This window comes from Tympanuchus pallidicinctus, unplaced genomic scaffold (genome assembly GCF_026119805.1).
Source record: "Tympanuchus pallidicinctus isolate F22 unplaced genomic scaffold, pur_lepc_1.0 scaffold8, whole genome shotgun sequence".
NCBI classification, from domain to species: domain Eukaryota; kingdom Metazoa; phylum Chordata; class Aves; order Galliformes; family Phasianidae; genus Tympanuchus; species Tympanuchus pallidicinctus.
In genome coordinates this window covers 33,449,874-33,469,335 of record NW_026294802.1, presented here as the reverse complement: position 1 = coordinate 33,469,335, position 19,462 = coordinate 33,449,874, and the positions used below count along the sequence as shown (strand labels likewise).

General features: G+C 39.9%; 1 protein-coding gene across 2 annotated transcripts in view; it reads left to right on the top strand.

Moving 5' to 3' along the window:
• Nucleotides 1-19,462, top strand: part of ANO6 (anoctamin 6) — a 72,256-nt gene that overhangs the window by 17,265 nt on the left and 35,529 nt on the right. The window contains exons 2-3 of one of the 2 annotated variants that reach the window (XM_052668517.1): nucleotides 9,105-9,181; nucleotides 18,649-18,774. In XM_052668517.1, coding sequence (XP_052524477.1) covers nucleotides 9,105-9,181; nucleotides 18,649-18,774 — 203 coding nt within the window. The remainder of the gene's footprint in view (nucleotides 1-9,104; nucleotides 9,182-18,648; nucleotides 18,775-19,462) is intronic. The other variant, XM_052668518.1, reaches the window with a different exon arrangement.

Genomic DNA, 19,462 nt, shown 5'->3' with positions numbered 1-19,462 from the left:
ACTAAAGGGAGGTATGGTCTTAAAGAAAAAAGAATAATTCAGAATTTATAGCAAAAGAAAAAAAAAAAGAAAAAAAAATCCTTTGCTTTAAAATTTGAATTTAAAATCCACCTACTGTGATAGATCAAGTGGTAGAATGTACCTTTTACTTCGTAAGAAACAGACATGAAATGGGAAGCCTGGTTTTTCCCAAATCCTGTTTTAGGCACTTACATCCTTTTTTTAATACCAAAGCCAATGTTCATTTCAGCAGGTATAGTTTAGTGCACACTTTGTTTTCTAATTTGTGTTAAATGATTTTTTCCTTATCTGTCAGATAATTACTGTTTACTCACAATATTCATTAAGATATGTTTTGTTGACAAGGAGAGTTAATAAACCATGGGGAAAAGCAACACTGAAACATGTTTATTCATTGTCCTAAATATGCTGTGTACATAAAAAGAAGGTGCATCTGCAAAACATGTTACATTTGCATCTGCAAAACACGTTGCATTTGAAGTAGCTTATTAAGCATGAGAAATATTAACAGTGGCTAATTAAATTGAAAGATTAATTAATGAAATTGATTGATTGATTCTGCTCTCCGAGAGCCACGCGTTGTGTTCTGTATGTGATTAATGTAATAAGGCATAAAGCCTGCCATTGCATTTGGACACTCTTGAATCTCTCACCAGGAATTTACCTATAGCTTTAAATGCCAGCACCTACTGCAGATCTCTCCTAATTACACTGTTTGAATTAGCACTGTTTGAATTAGCAGATCTCATTGTCTACCAACTGGACTCCATTCACTTTTTCAGCCTTTAAGAGGTTTTTCCAAGTAAAGAAAAAATTCTCTCAGAACTTACAAATGCAACTGAAAACCAGAGATCTCTGTAAGGTGGTGCTGGTGCATTCTGTGACCCGGTGATCCTTTGTGTGCTGTGTTCCTAATGGAGCTGAGATTGTCGTTTTTCTTAACCCTGGAGACTGGAAGAGTTTGCAGTTTTGACAGCTAGAGTCACAGCGTTCACACTGTTGTTAAGAAAATAAGGAAATAAAGTTTGTGTGTATGGGTGTCTTGGTATGGAACATGACATAGCAGAAATCCAGCATGAAATGAGCTTAGTTGACAGTCAACATGATAATAGCTTCCTACCCAATTCCCTATCTCATTAAAGCAGCTGCTAACTGGAAGAAAAAAAAAATAGGAAGAATAATTTATTGCATCATTTTAACATACTTAAGTTAACAGAAGAAGTGGAGAAGAAAAGATGATCCAAGCCCATGTTCCAACCTGAGAGTAATTCCTGAAAAGATTATCACTCTGCAGCCATGTGACCATACTTTATACTGTGACAATGTTGGCTTGCTGTGTGACATCTACATCCAGTACACAGAGAACGTATAGCAAATGCTTAAAATTACAGCAGGCAAGATGTGTTAGCGCATTCTAAAAGCACAAAGAATTTCTTCATCTATACAGATAGATGAAAGCCAAAATAATTCTTACCGACAGACATTTCAGCTGAGAGTGAATGAATGGAAATTGCTCAGCCTCAGACAAAAGCATTTAGAATATTCTTACGAGCAACACTTCGGCACTGATTTACAGTCAGCTGCTGTCTGCTGTGCAGGCGACAGAGGAACGTGCAGCCCGCCGGGCTCTGCTGTGTGCTGCAGCACTGAGGACCAGGCGCCAGCGTTTGCATCTCAGTGGATTCCTCTGGACTCAAAGAATCGTAACTAAAGAGACATCAGCCCAAGTGTCTGCTTTCTAAACTGAAGCTGGGGCCCATCCAGGTCTCGTGGAAATAATTAGGATTTTTTGTCACAGGTTTCGGGCAAGCGTTCCACTTTTGGTGGAATCCTTTTGTTCCTTTGAGCTCTGAACACACATGAGCTGCTTTAAAATTTGGTTACTGAGCCCCGAAATTTTCCAACTAGGTGCCTCCTAAATGTTTAGGCACTGCTATCAGCAGAATCATTTCCCCAGAGTCCAATTTATGATTCTGTAAGTGCTTCCTAATTACACAAATTTTTGGTGAGATACCTCAGCTGTGTGCAAGCAGTTTCAGGAAGCGGGCTGTTCCATTTGCAATTCTCTTCCTATTAGCAAGTGAACATGCTCTCTGTTTAGGACTACTCGTGGAAGAGTATTTATTTTTGAAAGTTATACCACATGTTCCTAATGCTTTGTTTGCACAGCTGTAAGGAAAGATAACTTAATGGGAAGAATAGTCTCTCAAACAAGAAAGAGTTGTCTTCCAAGACAGCCATTTCACTTCCTTCGTAGCACAGCAGCGTGGGTGTGGGTTCATATTGGACATGCTTGTATGTCAGAAATTAAAATCAATGTTTTTCTTATTATGCAGCATAGAATAGATTTCACTTTGACAGTACCTGCAGATCTGCTCTGTGTGACTGCACAAAAATGTAATTTAGTGACAGCTTGAAAAGCCATTTTGGTGTTACAAATTGTCAAGAGTTTTCCGTAGGCAACCATAAGAGGAGAACAAGAATTTCACAGTGAAGGCAGCTGTGTAGATCTCTTACCATCTCTAAACAATAGATTATTAAATACAGTTTGTAATAAAGATAATTCAGTTTTACTTTAAAAGCATACCTTTTTCTAAAGTGAAGAACATGAGTTCAGTAGCATGTTTTCTTCAAATAAGGCCTACAGATATGAAGTAAAACTGATTTCAACGCATTCCAGTGAAATAACTGAAGTTTAAAGAATAGGTACTAATGACTGTAAGCCAAGAGTGGAATGAAGTGAAACCATTTATAATCTGTGATGACAGCTCTGCCCTTGTGCATGAGGAGGAAAGGCCGTGTCCCAGAGAACAGCCCATCTGCAGCAGTCACTTTAACCCAGGCACAGCTCTGACCATCAACAAGATCCTGGCAGTAAGGTCTCCTCCTGGCAAGGAGTATCGTGCAAAGATCAGGTCTACATTTTGGAAGAATAACCTAGGAAATAATGTTGTTTATTATTTATGCTTACCCAGTTAAGCTGTGAGATGAAGGAAACGAGATTAGCTCAGGAGGACTTGATGATTGGGAGATTTTTTGTTTAAAATTGTCTAGGTGATTAAACTATATACATGGGTTGGCATTAAGGATCAACACCATCAAAAATAGTTTATGTTTAAAACTGACTTTTAAACAAGTAGCTCAAAGCAGCTATTTGCCTTGATTAATCCTGCTTTAGAACTTGAGATCTCATTGTCCCTTTCTTTCTTTGATTCAAGGAAGAGGCATATTTCTGCTTTTTTCAACTCCTACAGTTTTTTAGATCTGAAAAAACTCCTATTCATTGAACTGAACATACAAAATAATATACAACGTAAAGTACTTTGCACTAGGAAGAGAGATTATGGCTCTCAAAAAAGTCTAACAGTTGAACAGCTTCCTTCCAGAATAATCTCATTTGTACAGTGGTTTTACTTCTCATAAAGTTTCAGTAAGTATTGTATATGGCTTCAATATTTTACACTTAACTGCAAAAACAATTTATGCAGGTTGTGATCAGTTCTGAGAGGCTTTTTTTTTTAATAACTATTAGATTAATTTATGTGGGGAGAGATATAAAGAGGAGGGAAGGAAGGTTTTTGTCTTGTCTAAACAGCACAAATCAGACCTTGTTTTGTCCATAGCCTAGGAGCTCATAGTCATGTCACAGAATGATACCTTCACTATCTAAGTAAATGTTAACATTTGGAAAAGCAAAATCTTTCTTCAGAGGGGAAAATCCTTGGTAGTGGTGTTAATTCTCCTCTTTCTGATCTTCCAGGGCATTTAAAACAGCATGGCATAAATTTGTCTCCCCCTTTCTTCCCTTTCTCCCCTCAAAATCTAGGGCAGAACGTTCTACTCCAATATCACCATTTTATAATGTCAAGACCAAGAGACAGCTGGATGTTCTCCTTAAGAAAGCTGACAACTACATCAGGTCTCCTGAAGGGTGGTAGCTTGACTTAAGTCCCCATTTGGGAGTCAAGTACTTCTCTGGTTCTTTAGACTCAACCACCTGCTTGCCTCTCGTTATTATTTCCACAATTCTGTTACAGACAGTGGCTGCCATTTCCTTGCATTGTATTGTCTTGGATACATCAGTATCCATTTTTTTTAGATAATTCTCTCCAAAACATTAGTTTTATTCAAGGCAGAAATAGTTTCTTCTTCCTAGAGAAATAAGGTGAAAGTAATTTGGCTTGATTAGAGAGAGGGACTCAGAGTAGTTTTCATTCACTTCAGAGCTCAGTTCATATCCAGTCATACTTCATCTTCATACCCTTCATACTTTCCCATGGCTTCTGAGACAGAATCTGTGAGGTGAGGTTTCCTGCTGGCTGCCTCTCAGATTCCTACCTGTGATAGGACCGCAAAAGCACTTTTGTGCTGACACAAATACAGGGTGCTGAGATGAAGCATCACCACAGTGCCTCAGTTCCTGAGGAGCTGCACTGCGCAGCTCTAGCAATCTGACATCACTCCCTGGCTTAGCAGGTGTGGTCGCTCATGAGGCACCATATTCAGTGCCAAGGCTAAGACCTTGTATTTTGCAACATTGCACAGGTTTGTTAAAGGAAGTGAAGTGACAAGTGCTATGACCTTGGTGCTGTAAAATCACTCTGGCTTCTTTTAACAGCCCTCTCCTATTAGTTTGGCTTACGTAGGTGATTTGCAAGCCTAAAAGCTGTTGTTGCCCCTTTCCCACCTTGGATTATTTTCATTAAAGAAGTAATCTATGATAGCCAATTTTATTTATTTATTTTTTTTGACAGTGTGGCAGCTTTAGGCGTGTTTGTTAATGTCTTTGCTTACAAAGCTAAGCCCAGCAGTCTTATCAAGCACCAGCTTATCCAATATCTTTGCAGTTTTCTTGTCATTGTTGTGCTTCAGAATTTTTTGTTTTTGTTTTTCTGACAGTATCTTTCTTTTCCCTCTGGATATTGCTTTTTCCCCATTTTCATGCCTCTTAACTTATAATTCTGTAAAACTTTCATCCTCATGGCCTGCACCTTGGATTGCTCCTATTACTTGACTATTCAGACTCTAAGGAAAAGTTTAATTCTTCTTTATTTCAAAGGGAGAGCAGCTTCCATGCCTATCAGTATGCCATAGACTCTTGCCTCTGCCAGAGCAATGGGTAGAAATTGCTAGTAGTAATGTTTGTGAAAGCTTTTGAAATTAAATCATTAAACAGGAAGGTCACTTAACTTCCTGAACAATTCACAGTCAAAAAAAAATCAATTAACTAATTAATGAGACTTTTTACTTTGCCTCTCAAAGAATTTTAGGATCTTTATTCAATCCAGTCACAAATGTTAGCCAACTGTGGTTTACTTCACTACGTGAAAGTATTTCATAAGCATCTGTACTTGATGTGCTTTGACCCAAACATTAACAGAGGTGACAGTGCTTCTGAAGAAGGAAAAGATCAGCAGAAATACTATTTTAATATAAAACCTCAGAGTTGTCTTTGTTGACCATGAGTATGAAAACACCATGGGGTCTGGAAAGGACCTAAAAAGCTGATCCAGGCCATCCTCCTAAGATGCATGCCAGATTCAACTTGGCTTAGATTGTTCCAGCATATTTAATTAATCTGTGATGAAGAATCTCTGATGTTGTAGATCTCACATGACCTCAGCAGCCTCCCCAGGCAGTCTGTTCTTCTGTTCTCACAGCTAGAAAGTCCCAGACTTTCTTGGTGGCTCCCCCCCCCCCCCATGTCTTCTTCAAACTGGTTTATTATAAGAGGTAAGGTAGAAGAAATAAATGAAGTTATTTGGGAGGTAGAAAAGAAGCACTTTATACGGACGCAAAGCTGAGGTTCTGCAGGTACCACTTCAGTCTGAGAGACTGGAATCATCTCTTCCAGCCAAAAGCGCAAGTGTCTAAATTGACATCGCTGACGCAACAGAACACCATCAGAACATATCTGACATAAGCACACACTCATGTAGCGTCAAGGCACTGCATTCTTTGACCCACACAGACATTAACCTGTGTTTAATCTGGGTTAATGTCCCAGAGGAAGTGAGAGTGGCAGGTTCCTTTTGCTGGACTCCCTTTACTGTACCAATGGCCTATGAATTTACTGGATCACAGAATCACAGAATTGTAGGGGTTGGAAGGGACCTCCAGAGATCATCGAGTCCAACCCCCCTGCCAAAGCAGGTTCCCTACAGCAGGTCACACAGGTAGGCATCCAGGCAGGTCTTGAACATCTCCAGAGAAGGAGACTCCACCACCTCCCTGGGCAGCCTGTTCCAGTGCTCCGTCACCTCACTGTAAAGAAGTTCTTGCGCACATTTGTGTGGAACTTCCTATGCTGCAGTTTCGGGCCGTTTCCCCTTGTCCTGTCTCCACTCACCACTGAAAACAGTCTGGCCTCGCCATTCTGCCCCCCACACCTCAGATATTTATAGACCTGGATCAGGTCCCCTCTCAGTCTTCTTTTCTCAAGGCTGAACAGACCCAGTTCACTCAGCCTTTGGATGATGTTTCAAGTAAATGTGTTCATATGGTAAATATTGGTAAAATGATGAAGCGTGCATGATATTACTGGCCACAGACAATGAGGCAGAAGTAAATTGTATTCATGTATAAATTTCTCAAAAGGATATTCCTGGCCAGGCCCAGATCCATCAGGATTTTGGAAGTCTGGAGTTATCTTCCTACTGTGAATGCTACATTTCCTTCTTCTTTTCAGCTCTGGCTGAAGGGATTCTTAGAGAGTGCTTTTGAAGGATGTGTGGTTATACACCATAAAGATGTCAGAAATAGAGCTTTTCAGTGCACAGTTCTTGTCACTGTAGTTCAGTGGCTGCCATAAATCTTCATATCTGGATATACCAGTGTCCGCATCTGTTTGCCTTGTGTAATAACACTGGGTTTCAGAACACATGCCTGCATCTCAGAACAGCATGGTCATCTTACTCTTTCACCATGCCCATTATACATAAGAAGCATCCCCCCTTCTGTGGGTTCTGAAGCACTTTGTATCTGCATATCTTCACGTCAGAAAGCCAATACCAAAGGAAAATAGGGTGATGCCCTTTACACTGACATCAAGGGTACATATTTGTCTTTCTCACATTAGAAAGAGTTGAACTCATTAAGTCGTGGTAATGTGCATTTACAGCAATTTTTACAGCTGAAATACGCCCATGTTTTCTGAGCTCTCATGTTGCAACCTCAGCATGTCCACTAGTCCACATTTTCCTGTTCGCTTTTTAGAAGCTGACAAACATTTATAAAGATGTTAATGCTTTTAAGAGCTCCCAGTCTTTGAATATTCACCTGGACCTGCCTTGAGGTTATGACTCAGAGGTTTCTGAAGCTATATTGATGGAAAAAAAAATCATGGGTCTCTACCTTAGGGTATACATTAGTGCCACAACAGAGATCTGGAAACTGACAGTTCAACATCTGGAACAATATCTCTACCAAACCCTAGGAAACTGTGTTTAAACCACATTTAGCCACTTAAAAATCATAAGAGTTCTGTTGACTTGTAGAGCTCAACAACCACAACAATCTCTCAGTGGTCTATTTTTAAGTGATTTGACATATCTTCAGGTGGTTTAAGTAAGCATCAATGAAAAAAAGCTTTTTAAAAATTCTAGAGAATTTGGATACTTGTCAATGAAGTTTTTAAAAAAATTCAGACAGATCAATTTTGTTGATCCTAGCATTGCATCCAATGAGCATTCAATCCTTCTAAAGATAGTGTAGATTTGATTTTTTTAGAGTATTTTTTATTTATGCTTTAGAGTGTTGGACTGTTCTTGATAAGTGGAGGTTATACTTTCCAGGTATTACTGTCATCATGGTACCATTTACATCTATGATCTCAGTGTAGGGCTGTCTTTGCTAAAATGCTTCATTATATTAAGGCAGAAAGCAGCCTTCTCTACCAGTGCTTTCTTTTATCTTCAGCTTCAGGATGTTAGCTGAGTTCTTCTTAAGACACCCCCAAAATACTCAAACTAAAACAAAAATATTGCAGACATTTTTGTAATTTCTGAGAGCTTTTTTAGGATGAATTTGTGGGTTATTCACTGGATTATCCAGTGGTCAGCTTCCCCAGTGTGCTTGATAACGGTATCACAAAGTAGCATACTTCACAGGATCATTTCTAAATTTTGCTGTATTTTCAAGAAGACAAGGTAGTTTGCACATTTTTTTCCTTCTAACAGTTGCTACTGGGGAAACAAGTGAGAACCCATCAGGACATCAGTACACAGTGAACCCACAGATGTGATATTAGATTATGTGAAAATCATTCCTGTTATGTAGTGATGCTGTAACATTCACTCTCTATATCATATTCATTTCAGGATTTCAGAAAAATACTCTGGTGCTGTTAATTAAGATTGCTTAAGTACAACGATCATGAGCTGTGGTTATTTTTCAGGTGGAGCCAGTTCTGATTCCTTTAATCATGTAAAGATACTCCTAACTATAGCAAGTCCATAGACAAAAGCTTTCTGAAGAACTAGATAACATGTGTAACACATATGTATAACCAATGAGTATAAAGAGTTGTAATTATGAAATAAACCAAAGAGTTTGGCTAACCAGGTTATAATAACAAAAAGAGAATAGACAGAATACTTAGTGTGCCCTGGGCTCACTGCAAAACTCCAGAGGAGGGATCTTCAGAAGAGACCCTTTCCCTCTCATAGCCAGCTCTTAAATGACTCTAGGAGAGGTGCAGCCAGGCTCCACCCCTTCCAGAAGCACAGGTGAATTGCCTTCACCTGTGCTCCCATGGCTGACTCATGGCTCGCCTCAGGTGATCAATCAGAGGTTCAGGCTGTGATTCAGCAGTTCCCATGTTAACAAAGTAGGCTTTGCATCACTGTTGCTTGGTTGGTAGGATCTCCAAGCGTTAACATGTCATCCTAGTGAAATCTGTTTTGTTCTCTTGCCACCTGTTGGTTACTACTGAAGTGTGAGAGACAAACATTCTTCTGAGAAACAACCAAGTGCATGGCTCATCCAGAAACCATTAATTAAAAAAAAAAAATGAAGAGGAAAAAAATAATAATACACAAAATGCTAAAGTATTTTATCTTTTTGTTTGTTTGTTTTATTTTCAGTCTTGGAATTGAACCAAGTGATTATTCCCACTTACGGAACCGTGCCAGATCAGCAAAACCTTCATGCTCCAGAATGGGTGGGTACTTCTTTTCTTTAACTATGGCTACCAATAGTTTTTTTCTTGTGTAGATCTTCAGCAACGGATTCCAACAGAATGGCAGCCACTGCATTTGCAGCACAGCCACTTCATTTGTCTGACTATGCTATATCTCTGCTTCCCTAAAGATACCTGAAGTCTTTGGCTCAGGTGTAAGGATGCAAGTTGACACAGTCACTGAACACAATTAAAAGTGACAAGTCACTAGATCAGTTACAAATATATATTCACTATAAACCGATAGACACACATGCACTTCCTTTCTGTATGTGGTTTTGTGTCTGCATGTACAGGATTTTTGTGTGCTTGTACAAAGATAAATATATGAATACACCCTACATATAAACATACATACTCTATAAATTCAGACACGCCCAGGTATTAGTTGGCCAATGTGAGTTCAGGGCTTTTCTCAGAGAAAGGTGGGAAGCAGCAGAGACTGAGGTGTCAAAAAAGGAAAAAGAACTGGAGGTCTCTATTCCCTGTATCCAGGGAATTTCCCCAACAAACCTAATGTTTTTTACAGCTATCAGGCTTTTGGCCCTAGCTGAAGATCTCCTGCATCAAATCCCATTTATCTTTAAGGTCTGGCCAGCTGACCCTAACAAGCCCTGCCACTGGGTGTGCCATGGCACATGCTTTGCCTACCTGATGCCCATGTGGCATGCTGATGAGTCCAATTTCATTTTTTACCCTAGTGCGATACTAGTTCAGTTTGCAGTTGCACAGGGGTATCGATATAAGCCTGGACTCAAAAAGCTGTAAAATCATATAGCTATTATAAAGCTATTGGAGTTACTCCATAGAAACAAAAAGTCTGCTCTGCGTTTCATTACTGTAACGGCAGAAGTCATTGTCATTGGATTTAAGTGTCCACAGGTTGTTGTATCTATTCAGGCTACCTTTACAAGTGGATCAGTGTTAAAGAAGGACAAAGATTAAAAAAACAGGTTAAACATTGCCAAGTATTGCTTTCTGGACTAATTAATTTTGAGCACCTAAGTCATGGTTTTCACATATGGGAATACATTCAAGAAATTGCTGCAATGGTGGCATAAAGTAATGACATCTAGAGCTGGTTCTCAATCAGCCCTGTCCACGATATTGACATGTAAACTATTGCCTATTTACAAGTAACTGAAACAACCTGTGCCTTTTTCTCATCATCATCAACTAAATAGTATTCAAGGAATGACAGCCTGCTACTGCTGCTACCAGCTATCCGAGTAGCTTGCAGAGGAAGACTGTCATATGGGTGTGGAGAAGCAGGTCCTGCTGATGTCTCTGTATATGAGGAAATATTTTGTTTTCTTCATATATCTAAAACAGCATACAATACAAGGGTCATGGTGGTTTTTCTACTGTCTCTGATATAGGAAACAAATACCAAATCCACTAGGAATGAAGTATCCTTCTGTGAGCTAACCCTGCCTCTGAGCACCTTTACAGGGTCTTCTTCGTTTGCTGCTGCTCCAGGCTCTGGAAAAAAAATATTTAATCTTTCTCTGAAGGAGAAAATGGAATCAAGACCTTCCATTTCCTAACTGAGGGCCCTGACTAGGATGTTATAAAAATCCATCTTTTTTTTTTTGTCTTTATATGAAAAGAGCTAGCATCAGAACAAACAATGCCATGTACCTTGTGGTTAGAAAATTCTTCATGAGCAGTCGAAGTATAATTTGTTTTTATTTCTGCTAAAAATCAACTGCCCAAATCAATTTTATTTTTTGTTCCTCATGTGGACCAGCACTTGTCATTTCTGTTCAGTTTTAGCAGAATCTTTTCCACAATGCTCGTTCCATGTTAGAACCTCCAGGGTAGTTTCAGTGACCAAAACAGTTGAATAAAATTCAGTTCCACCAAGCCTGCCCATGAGGTAGATGTGTGCTGCTTCATACAGGTGTAGCTAGAAAGGGAAGCTAAATAGGAAACCTAGCCATAAACTAGTGTATAGAAGGAAGTGCTCTACCGAGTGTCTAAACTTGCATTATGCTTTCTAGCTGGGTGTACTTTGTGAAATTGATCCAGCAAGGTTGTACACGTGGCAGAAAATTGCAGGAAAAGTATTAGAGGTCTTATGTAGAGAAACTGAATGTGGTCCCAGGTAATTGGATTTTACCCTGATTGTACTATAGAGCTTTTGTGCAAGAGATTGTGTACATCCAGCTTTTTGTCTATTTGCAGAGTGTCAAAGAGGAGTGCCTGTGGTTTGTTTGCATTAGCACAGCGTGGTCATATACAGGCCTGAGGGTATTGCTCTCCAAAGAGAGAGCCTTTGCCAAGCACTCTAGAAAACCCAGTGTCTTACACTGGAATTCCAGATTCGGGAGCCAGGCAGCAGTTTTGACTAAGATTCCTCAGTGATCCATGCAATCACTGTTAAATTGGGATTATACTGTTGCTTTCTCTCCAGAGAGATCTTGTGAAAATTGATTTCTTAACACTTGCATGAGTAGAATAATGAGATTATAGAAGAAGAATACCACGGAAGTAGAAGGAAATCTCCATTTTAGGTTTTCAGACTACTTAGATGAAGTATAACAAAAAAGGCATTGAATAAAGAAGACAGCAAAGAGTGTAATAGAATGTGGCTTTGCAGCCAAACCATGAGTCATACACAGTATATAAGGAAGACAAGAGTTTCACAGACAGCCTTCATCTAAACTCTTCCCAGCTCTCAGTTGCTTTGCTTTGCAGCCTTAGCTGCTCCAAAGATGGATAGCTTAAATTTGGATTTGGTAGTAAACACAGTTCTGAGATTCTGCATCTGCAGAGGGAATTCTTTGCCATTAACTGCTTTCCAGCTGTGTTAATGCTATTCCTCAGACATGATTTCTGCAGCAGAAAGGCTTCAGCGAATTCTGATCAAGTGCTGGATATTCCTGCATCCAGAAAAGGAGAGGTGCTGAAAAATGTGTTTTCAGGGGAGTACTGTCTTTGCCTTCATTAGAAGTGAGGGCACATGGTATGTCTGTAGGAGGAGCTGGGGTTCTTCCCGCAGCCAGCAGCTGTATGTGGGCTCAGGCAGAAAGTCCAGTGGGTGTCTCATCAGAAGTTAGCTCTGGAGGTGAGACTTCACAGTTTCTTTGCATGTTAAGGTACTGAGAATAACATCTTCTGATTCAGAACTTGCTAACAATCTCATTGTTACTAAAAACAGAACTGAAACAGTCCTTTGTTGTTATTAGCAAATATGAGTCATGAGAGAGAATGCTGAATGCACAGCAGTTATTGCCCTATGGAGGCACATACCAACATTAGTTTCTCCTGGTGTGCAAATGAACTTACAACCTGCAGAAGGAAATGCTTACATTGGTCTTGGTGTCAGAGCAGAGGTCTCTAGTGGTCACTCAGAATAGAAAGTAATTAAACATCATATTATGTAGCTGTGATAATAATTAAGACTTCGCATTTCTGTAACATTTTCACCAGAGGACCTCAAAGCACTGTACAAATAATGGTGTTTCACGACATCCGGGTCATATTATGCATTTCCTTTTTAAATATTTGATTGGAAGAGAAGTATCCTTAGGTCTGCGGAGAGGGAAGGGCAGCACCATGACATTTCCACCAAGGCCAAACCCACTACTACCATGCAGGTTGTGGTACCCTGCCAGGTGGGTTGTGTGCTGGAGGGCTCTTTGTTGGGGCTGGATTACACTGGTCATGCTCTGCTCACCTGTCCCAGCACTGGTTTACCTCCTGCCGTTCTGCAAGAACCTGTTTGGAGATTCTCTGAAAACTATGTGATATTGCAGACAAGTGGTTTAACCCTCCAGTAATGATTAGTTTGCCACTACTGACAATCATACCAAAAGCTCCTGTGGGCTAAATAAAGGACTTCTTTTATCCTTCCAATTAGTTACGCCTTTCCTGCAGAAACTCTTTTTTTAAAAAGAAACAAACAAACAATTTACAATACTGTTATAATACAATACTTGTTCAGGATGTAGTAAGTAATAAAAAATATCTGCAGTTCCCATTCCTCCTTTTTTTTTCAGTATCTAAAGGGGAGCTTGAGGAAAGAAGGGGATGGACTTTTTAACAGGGTCTGTGATGACAGAACAAGGGGAAATGGCTTCAAGCTTAAAGAGAGTAGATTTAGGTTGGATATAAGGAAAAAGTCTTCTACAGGTGAGGCCCTGGAACAGGTTGCTTAGTTACGTGGTTGAAGCCCAGTCCCTGGAGACTTTGAGGGCAAGGCTGGATCAGGCTCTGGGCAACCTGGTCTAGCTATGCATGTCCCTGTTCATTGCAGGGGAGTTGGACTAGATCGTCTTCAGAGGCCCCTTCCAGCTCCAAGGATTCTATGCTTTTTCTTCTCTCCTGTCACTGTTGCTGCTGAGGAGAGTTCAGGTCTCCTTTATCGCCTGCTGCAGCATCACACATAGCTATGGCTACAGGATCAGGCTCAGGAGTCAGGCACAGCAGCTCCCTTGAGCACAGCCATCCTGGTTACATGAGAGGAATCCTGAGAAGCTCAGGGGCTTAGGGCCAGTTTCACCACTGGGGTTTGGTCACTCAGTCGGGGGCACCAAGCTGCTGGGAGCCAGGGGCAAAGAGCTCTGTGCTGGGTACAGGTGTGGAAAGGCTGGCTGGGCTGGGCCTGGGCCTTCATGGCTCTTGCACATCTGTCAGCACGGTGCCTCACAGCCCTGAGTCCCACTGTGCTGCCTGGGAGCACCAAGGCACCACGGCTGTGAAACAGCACTTTTGACGTTGTATGCCATGTCTGCACTATACACATTTCTGAGCTTTTTGTTGCTGCAGACCACCACCAAACTTATCCCTTGGAGCCATTATCCACTGATCCGTATCCTGATGTGACCTGAAGCACAGAGGTGCACTTCTTTCACTTTGCTGGTCTCACTGCTTCTTGGCTGGCTCCCACAAAGGTGCCCAAAGTGTTTCAGATTCCTCCTGCTAATAAAGCAGAGAGTGGCTCCCCATCTCTCTGGTGGCAATGATTGTACAGCACTCTGCAAAGTACTAAATATAATCACTACTTTACAGCTAAAGGTATTTTTTGTGTATTTATTAATGTTGTTAATCAGTATTAACTTGCTATCCGCTTGAGTATCATTATAACGTTAAGGTGCACAGCCAGTTGTCTCCCTTAGTACTTAAAATGATTAGACTGAGACTAAGAAAATTAGAAAGTGCTGTAAATAGACCCCATGTTTGCTTCTTCCAGAACAGAAGTATCAATGGACCTGTTCATTATTTTCAGTGATAATGTGCTGCTGATACTTAAGCAAAATTATGGATTGGAATTTCAGCCTCCATTAACTTGTGTGTGTGTGTGCACAAAGTTGTTTGCATTCGCCTGATAATAACATTTGCAATATTGTCAAATAATATTACATATTAAAAAAAAAAACAACCCACTGTCTCCAAGGAATTATTAACTTCAGTGTATACACATCTTTTTGGTTTCCAGCCCTGTTTCTCCCCCAGCAATCACGTTGAATAATATATGATTTTTCATTACAAACTATCCAGTAGGGATTATAAGACATACCACATGTCTGAGTTAATATAGCTGTCAGAACTTTAACCATTGCATTCCCTTTTGTGTTTTACTTCTTACTTTTTATTGCACAACATCAAATGTTATGTTACAATTGACTTGTATGGGTCTTAATCTTATCTCTTAATTATTCAGGCTTAACAAGAATTCTTTATTACTTTGTTGTTATATAAAACATTTATTGATAGATCAATAGGACAATGGAAATTACGTCAAAGAAGTTAGCTTCATGGGTATGAACTCTTGTCTGTCCAGGTTCGTGCAATCCAGTGTTGATTAATTTTCATCTATATTCAATAATATATACCTATAGTTTGATATGTGTAGAAAAGTATGTTTGTAGTAACGTGCATAAACTTATGTCCACAAAAACATGTATGTAAGCAAATTCATGGGTCAGGATACTGATTACTGGGAATTCTCTGCAGCTGGTTATTGCCATTCTAGTTAAGCCAGTTATTGCTGAGTTACACACTGGCTGTAAATGCTTGACTGTGACTAGGTTTAAAGGTAAAATTCTCAGTGAAGTTACACAATCACAAATTAGGAAAAACTTGATCTTACACTTGCTGTTTGCTATTTTGTTCTTTTCTATCCTGTGCACAGGTCATATAGGAAGAATAACTTAAAAATGTAACAAAAGACTTGAAATCTCTTAATTCTGCTATGCTTTGAAGTGCTTAAATTTTACAGCTAAACTGTTCCTCTTTAGACAAAAGTTACAAGGCTGCTGTTTCTAAAATTTAATCGGACCTCTTCCTCTTTTGAATATCCTTCTGGTTTAGACACTGGTAACACTTCCCCTTGTTATTCACTGTCGTTAAGTCTGGGCTCTGTATTTCCAGCATTGCAACACAGGGCAATTTCAGCCAGGAACAGAGCCTGCTGGGTTCCCAGCAGAGCACAGGGGCTGCAGGGGATGTGCTGGGGTCCAGCGGGCCTTGGCCCTTAGTGCCTTTTTACCTTGTGATTTTTTTACCTCAGTTCATACCACATTCAGACACAGTGGTGCCTGGGCTCCATGTGCGCCCAGTGCAGCACATAGGTTTCTCTCAGGCTCATCACTGTCCAGCCCCATTTGCAGCCTTGAAGCTAGTGAGAAGCATCAGCTCTGCAGCCAAGCAAGTTAGCAGCTCAGTGTGTAACAAGGGCATCAGGACACCATGCTTTTCCTGACTGCGTCTCTCCTGAGCACAGCATGTGGTGCTAATGCTCAGAATACAAAAAGTGGCAGATAACTCCACATGGGAGACATACAGAAGTGTCCACCTGGGAACTACATGTCTTAAGCTCTCACTGCAGAGAGATCTAGAGTGTCTATTGGTATGCAGTGCTACTTTACATTGCCTTTACATTAGCCTATAGTCACCAGAGTCTAAGGGATAATTCTGCTGATCAAACATTACAATCTATATTGTTCTGTTATTATGGATTATTTGTAGATACTGGGTACTGAGTTAACTGTTTTATAATTGCCCAGTTGTAATTTATTTTTAATGGGAATGCTTAGAGAAGTTTTCAAGGCAGACTTTCTGATAAAGGCATCTGCCCTGTTTTGGACACGGTCTGTTTCCTTTGTCAGCCCCAGCAGACAGACATAAAGAAAGTTCATAGAATCATAGAATTATTAAAGTTGGAAAAGAGCTCTAAGATCATGAAGTCCAGCCATCCACCTATCACCAACACTGCCCAGTAAGTCATGTTCAAAACTACTACATCTACCTTAAACACCTCCAGGGACCTTGACACCACCATTTTTCTATGTGGCCTGTTCCAATGCCTAACCACTCTTTCTTCTTGGTTGTATTTTAAATGAGACTCAAAATGGTAGCAGCAGGCTAAATGTTTCACCTTTGCAGGTCCTTAGTTGGAAGAAGTCTCACAAGAATCAAGCCTATTTGCTCAATGGGACTACTGCAACTGCAGTTCTCATGAATATAAAAATCTGCACCTGTGACTTGCTTTGGGCAGCAGAGATGCTCAGTGCTGTTGTGGTCCATCGATGCCATCTGAAAGTTTAAACCATTTCTCCTAAACAATTACAGTGTGCATCTGTCTGTTGATTTGGTGGCTGTGTATGGATGTTTCCTGAGTGCCAGGCTAGGCTGTGAAACCAATACATGACATATCTGTACGTAGTCACAAACCTCTTAGCAGATGTATGATTCAAAGTGAACTGTTCTAACCAAAACCTGCTCAAACTGATGAAGCAAATAAGTTAACAGAACGTCTTTGTATATACAACAAAAAGTACTGAATCTAAACTCTGCTCAGTTCATTTAAAATACATAGTTTTTGTCTAAATTATGGAGAGATGCATTTTGGTCAACTGTTTTGACTAAGCCGATAAACAGTAACAAAATAGTCTGCAGAGAGAGGTCTAGAATAAAACTCATAGGAAAATGTTATTTGTTAAAACTGCTGTGTTGTTGCTAAAATGCCATCTGCCCCTTGGAACTGGGGTGCTCCTGACAGACTATTGCCATTCTTGCTGATTTTACCAGCATCAAAAAGAAAACAATTCCAGCTGCAGGTGGGGAGTCTCTGAGTCTCTGAGTCACAACCACATTTCACTGGTTTTTATCTATTTACCAAGCATACCAGAGTTCCCAAAACTGTATTCTGGGTGGCTGATATGCCTGGCCCCCCTCATGCAGTTTGGTCTTCATTGACAGGGAGATTTCAGAGAGATTAAATCTGGGAATCTTTTCAGTGAACCCAAAGGCACGGTATGTTCTTGAAATTATTTGGGGGCATTTTGTTGGTCTGAACCTACGCAAGGCCACCCTGCATGTCCAGCCCTCTGGAAGGGCTTCTCAGCAGTTCTGCATGGAAGTCTTGCTGGCTTTTGAGCTTTTGCCATCTCTTATGCAATGCTGAGACCTCTTTCAGACATTAATATCCACTAACATTAGTGGCTCTACCCATATTAATATTATGTATGGATCTGGCCAAGTATCTTGGAGTTTACTACTCACTGCATAACATGACAATACTGATAACATTACAATTATATATTAACTGAGAGGAGGGGTTGTAATGTGTGATAGTGCCCACAGAGTACTCAGACTAGAAGACCATTACTACAAAAACATTCTTGAACATTCAGGTTACGCTGTCATCAATGTGTCTGTATTGTTACACACACAAAATAACACATGAAGATGTTATTTGTGGATATGACAATCTTTTCTGCTTTTCTCTGGGGACTAGATAATGGCTTATGGATATATTAATCCTTTTGATTTGTGCATATATTTTAACATGATGGATGTGTGGTATTCAACAGTGTGTTCTGCTTGCTGAGATTTTGTTAATAAAAAGGGAAAAATAAATTCACATAGGATATGTCCATTTTGAGAGCACATCTGCAGCCTGACCATGTTCTTTATTCTCTGGGCAATTATTGTTTTGAATGTTAGCATGCATTAAGTGACTGGTTTTTTGTTGTTGTTTTTTTAATTGCAGAGATGTGTAAACTTCCAGCAGGTACAGGGACAGATGGGAACACGCTAATTCTGAGACTCCCATCAGGAGACAACATATCTTATAGACAGAATATTGTATCATGACAGCATGCAAACTACTTGACAGATGCGTTATTCAGATGTAGTGCTACATCCCACTGCTCCTCCCATTGCCAAAAGCTAGTATACCATTTTAAAGAAGAAAATTAGGTTAAAGTTGTGCTGTCTTTATATCATGAAGAGATCCATCAAAGTCATCAGGATGATTCTTTTTTTATCCAATTTACTCAGTACTCGTTGTCATTCACTTTGGACTTCTTACTATATTTGTCTAATACACAATAATGAATAATGAATTTCTCTTTTCACTGAAATACTGTGTAGCAGGAAGTAAGTAAGGAAGGGATTAGTAAAATTCTTCAAATTACCCTAACCTATCTGCCTTACAGGCTGATTTTGATAATAAGCCTGATTCCTTGTTCTTCAGCGATGGGCAGCGAAGAATTGACTTTGTTTTGGTATATGAAGATGAAACAAAAATGACTCATAAGAGGAGTAATCATAAAAAACAAAAGGTAAGTTATTTTTTTTATAAATCTGAACATCTTTTGGGTGCTAGAGCAGTGAACATAAAGGACAGTGCCTGTAACCGGAACGCCAATTGCATTGCCCTGTTGTGGGAGTACTCCTGTGAGACAAGCTCATAAACCAAGCACTGTGTCATCAGCATGTGCTGGGGGACCTCAGAGCATGCTCCTTGGAGGGAACTCTTCAGGAAGTTTGAGCAGAAAAATACTGGATTAGAGATAGACACCAAGATCTTCAGACTAGGGCAGTTTTCTTTTTCTATATCTATGGCGCTTGAATTAGGCCTCCAGTGGACTATGGTATTAAAATCAGGATAAGCAAGGAAGAACCAGCTGACTGAGTGCTCCAGATGACAGTTAAATACATAGCTGTTGACATTTTGTCCAGTGAAGTACCTGAGTTGTTTATGGGGAATACCTGTCACTTTGCCATCTGAGTTTCTCCAAGTACCACTCTTCCCCATGATGCTTCAGCAGTTTTACCCTCTTTAAAGACCCTTCAAAAAATCTTACTCAAGCAGATAATTGCTTGATGCTTCCTAGCAAATCTTAATGGTGACCATAAATATTTTTTAATGTTATTTTTTAATTATTTTCATAAGTCTGACAGAGAACTTTATTCATTATTGCATCTGAGGCCATAAAAATGGCTTCAGATGCAACAAGAGCTTTTTAA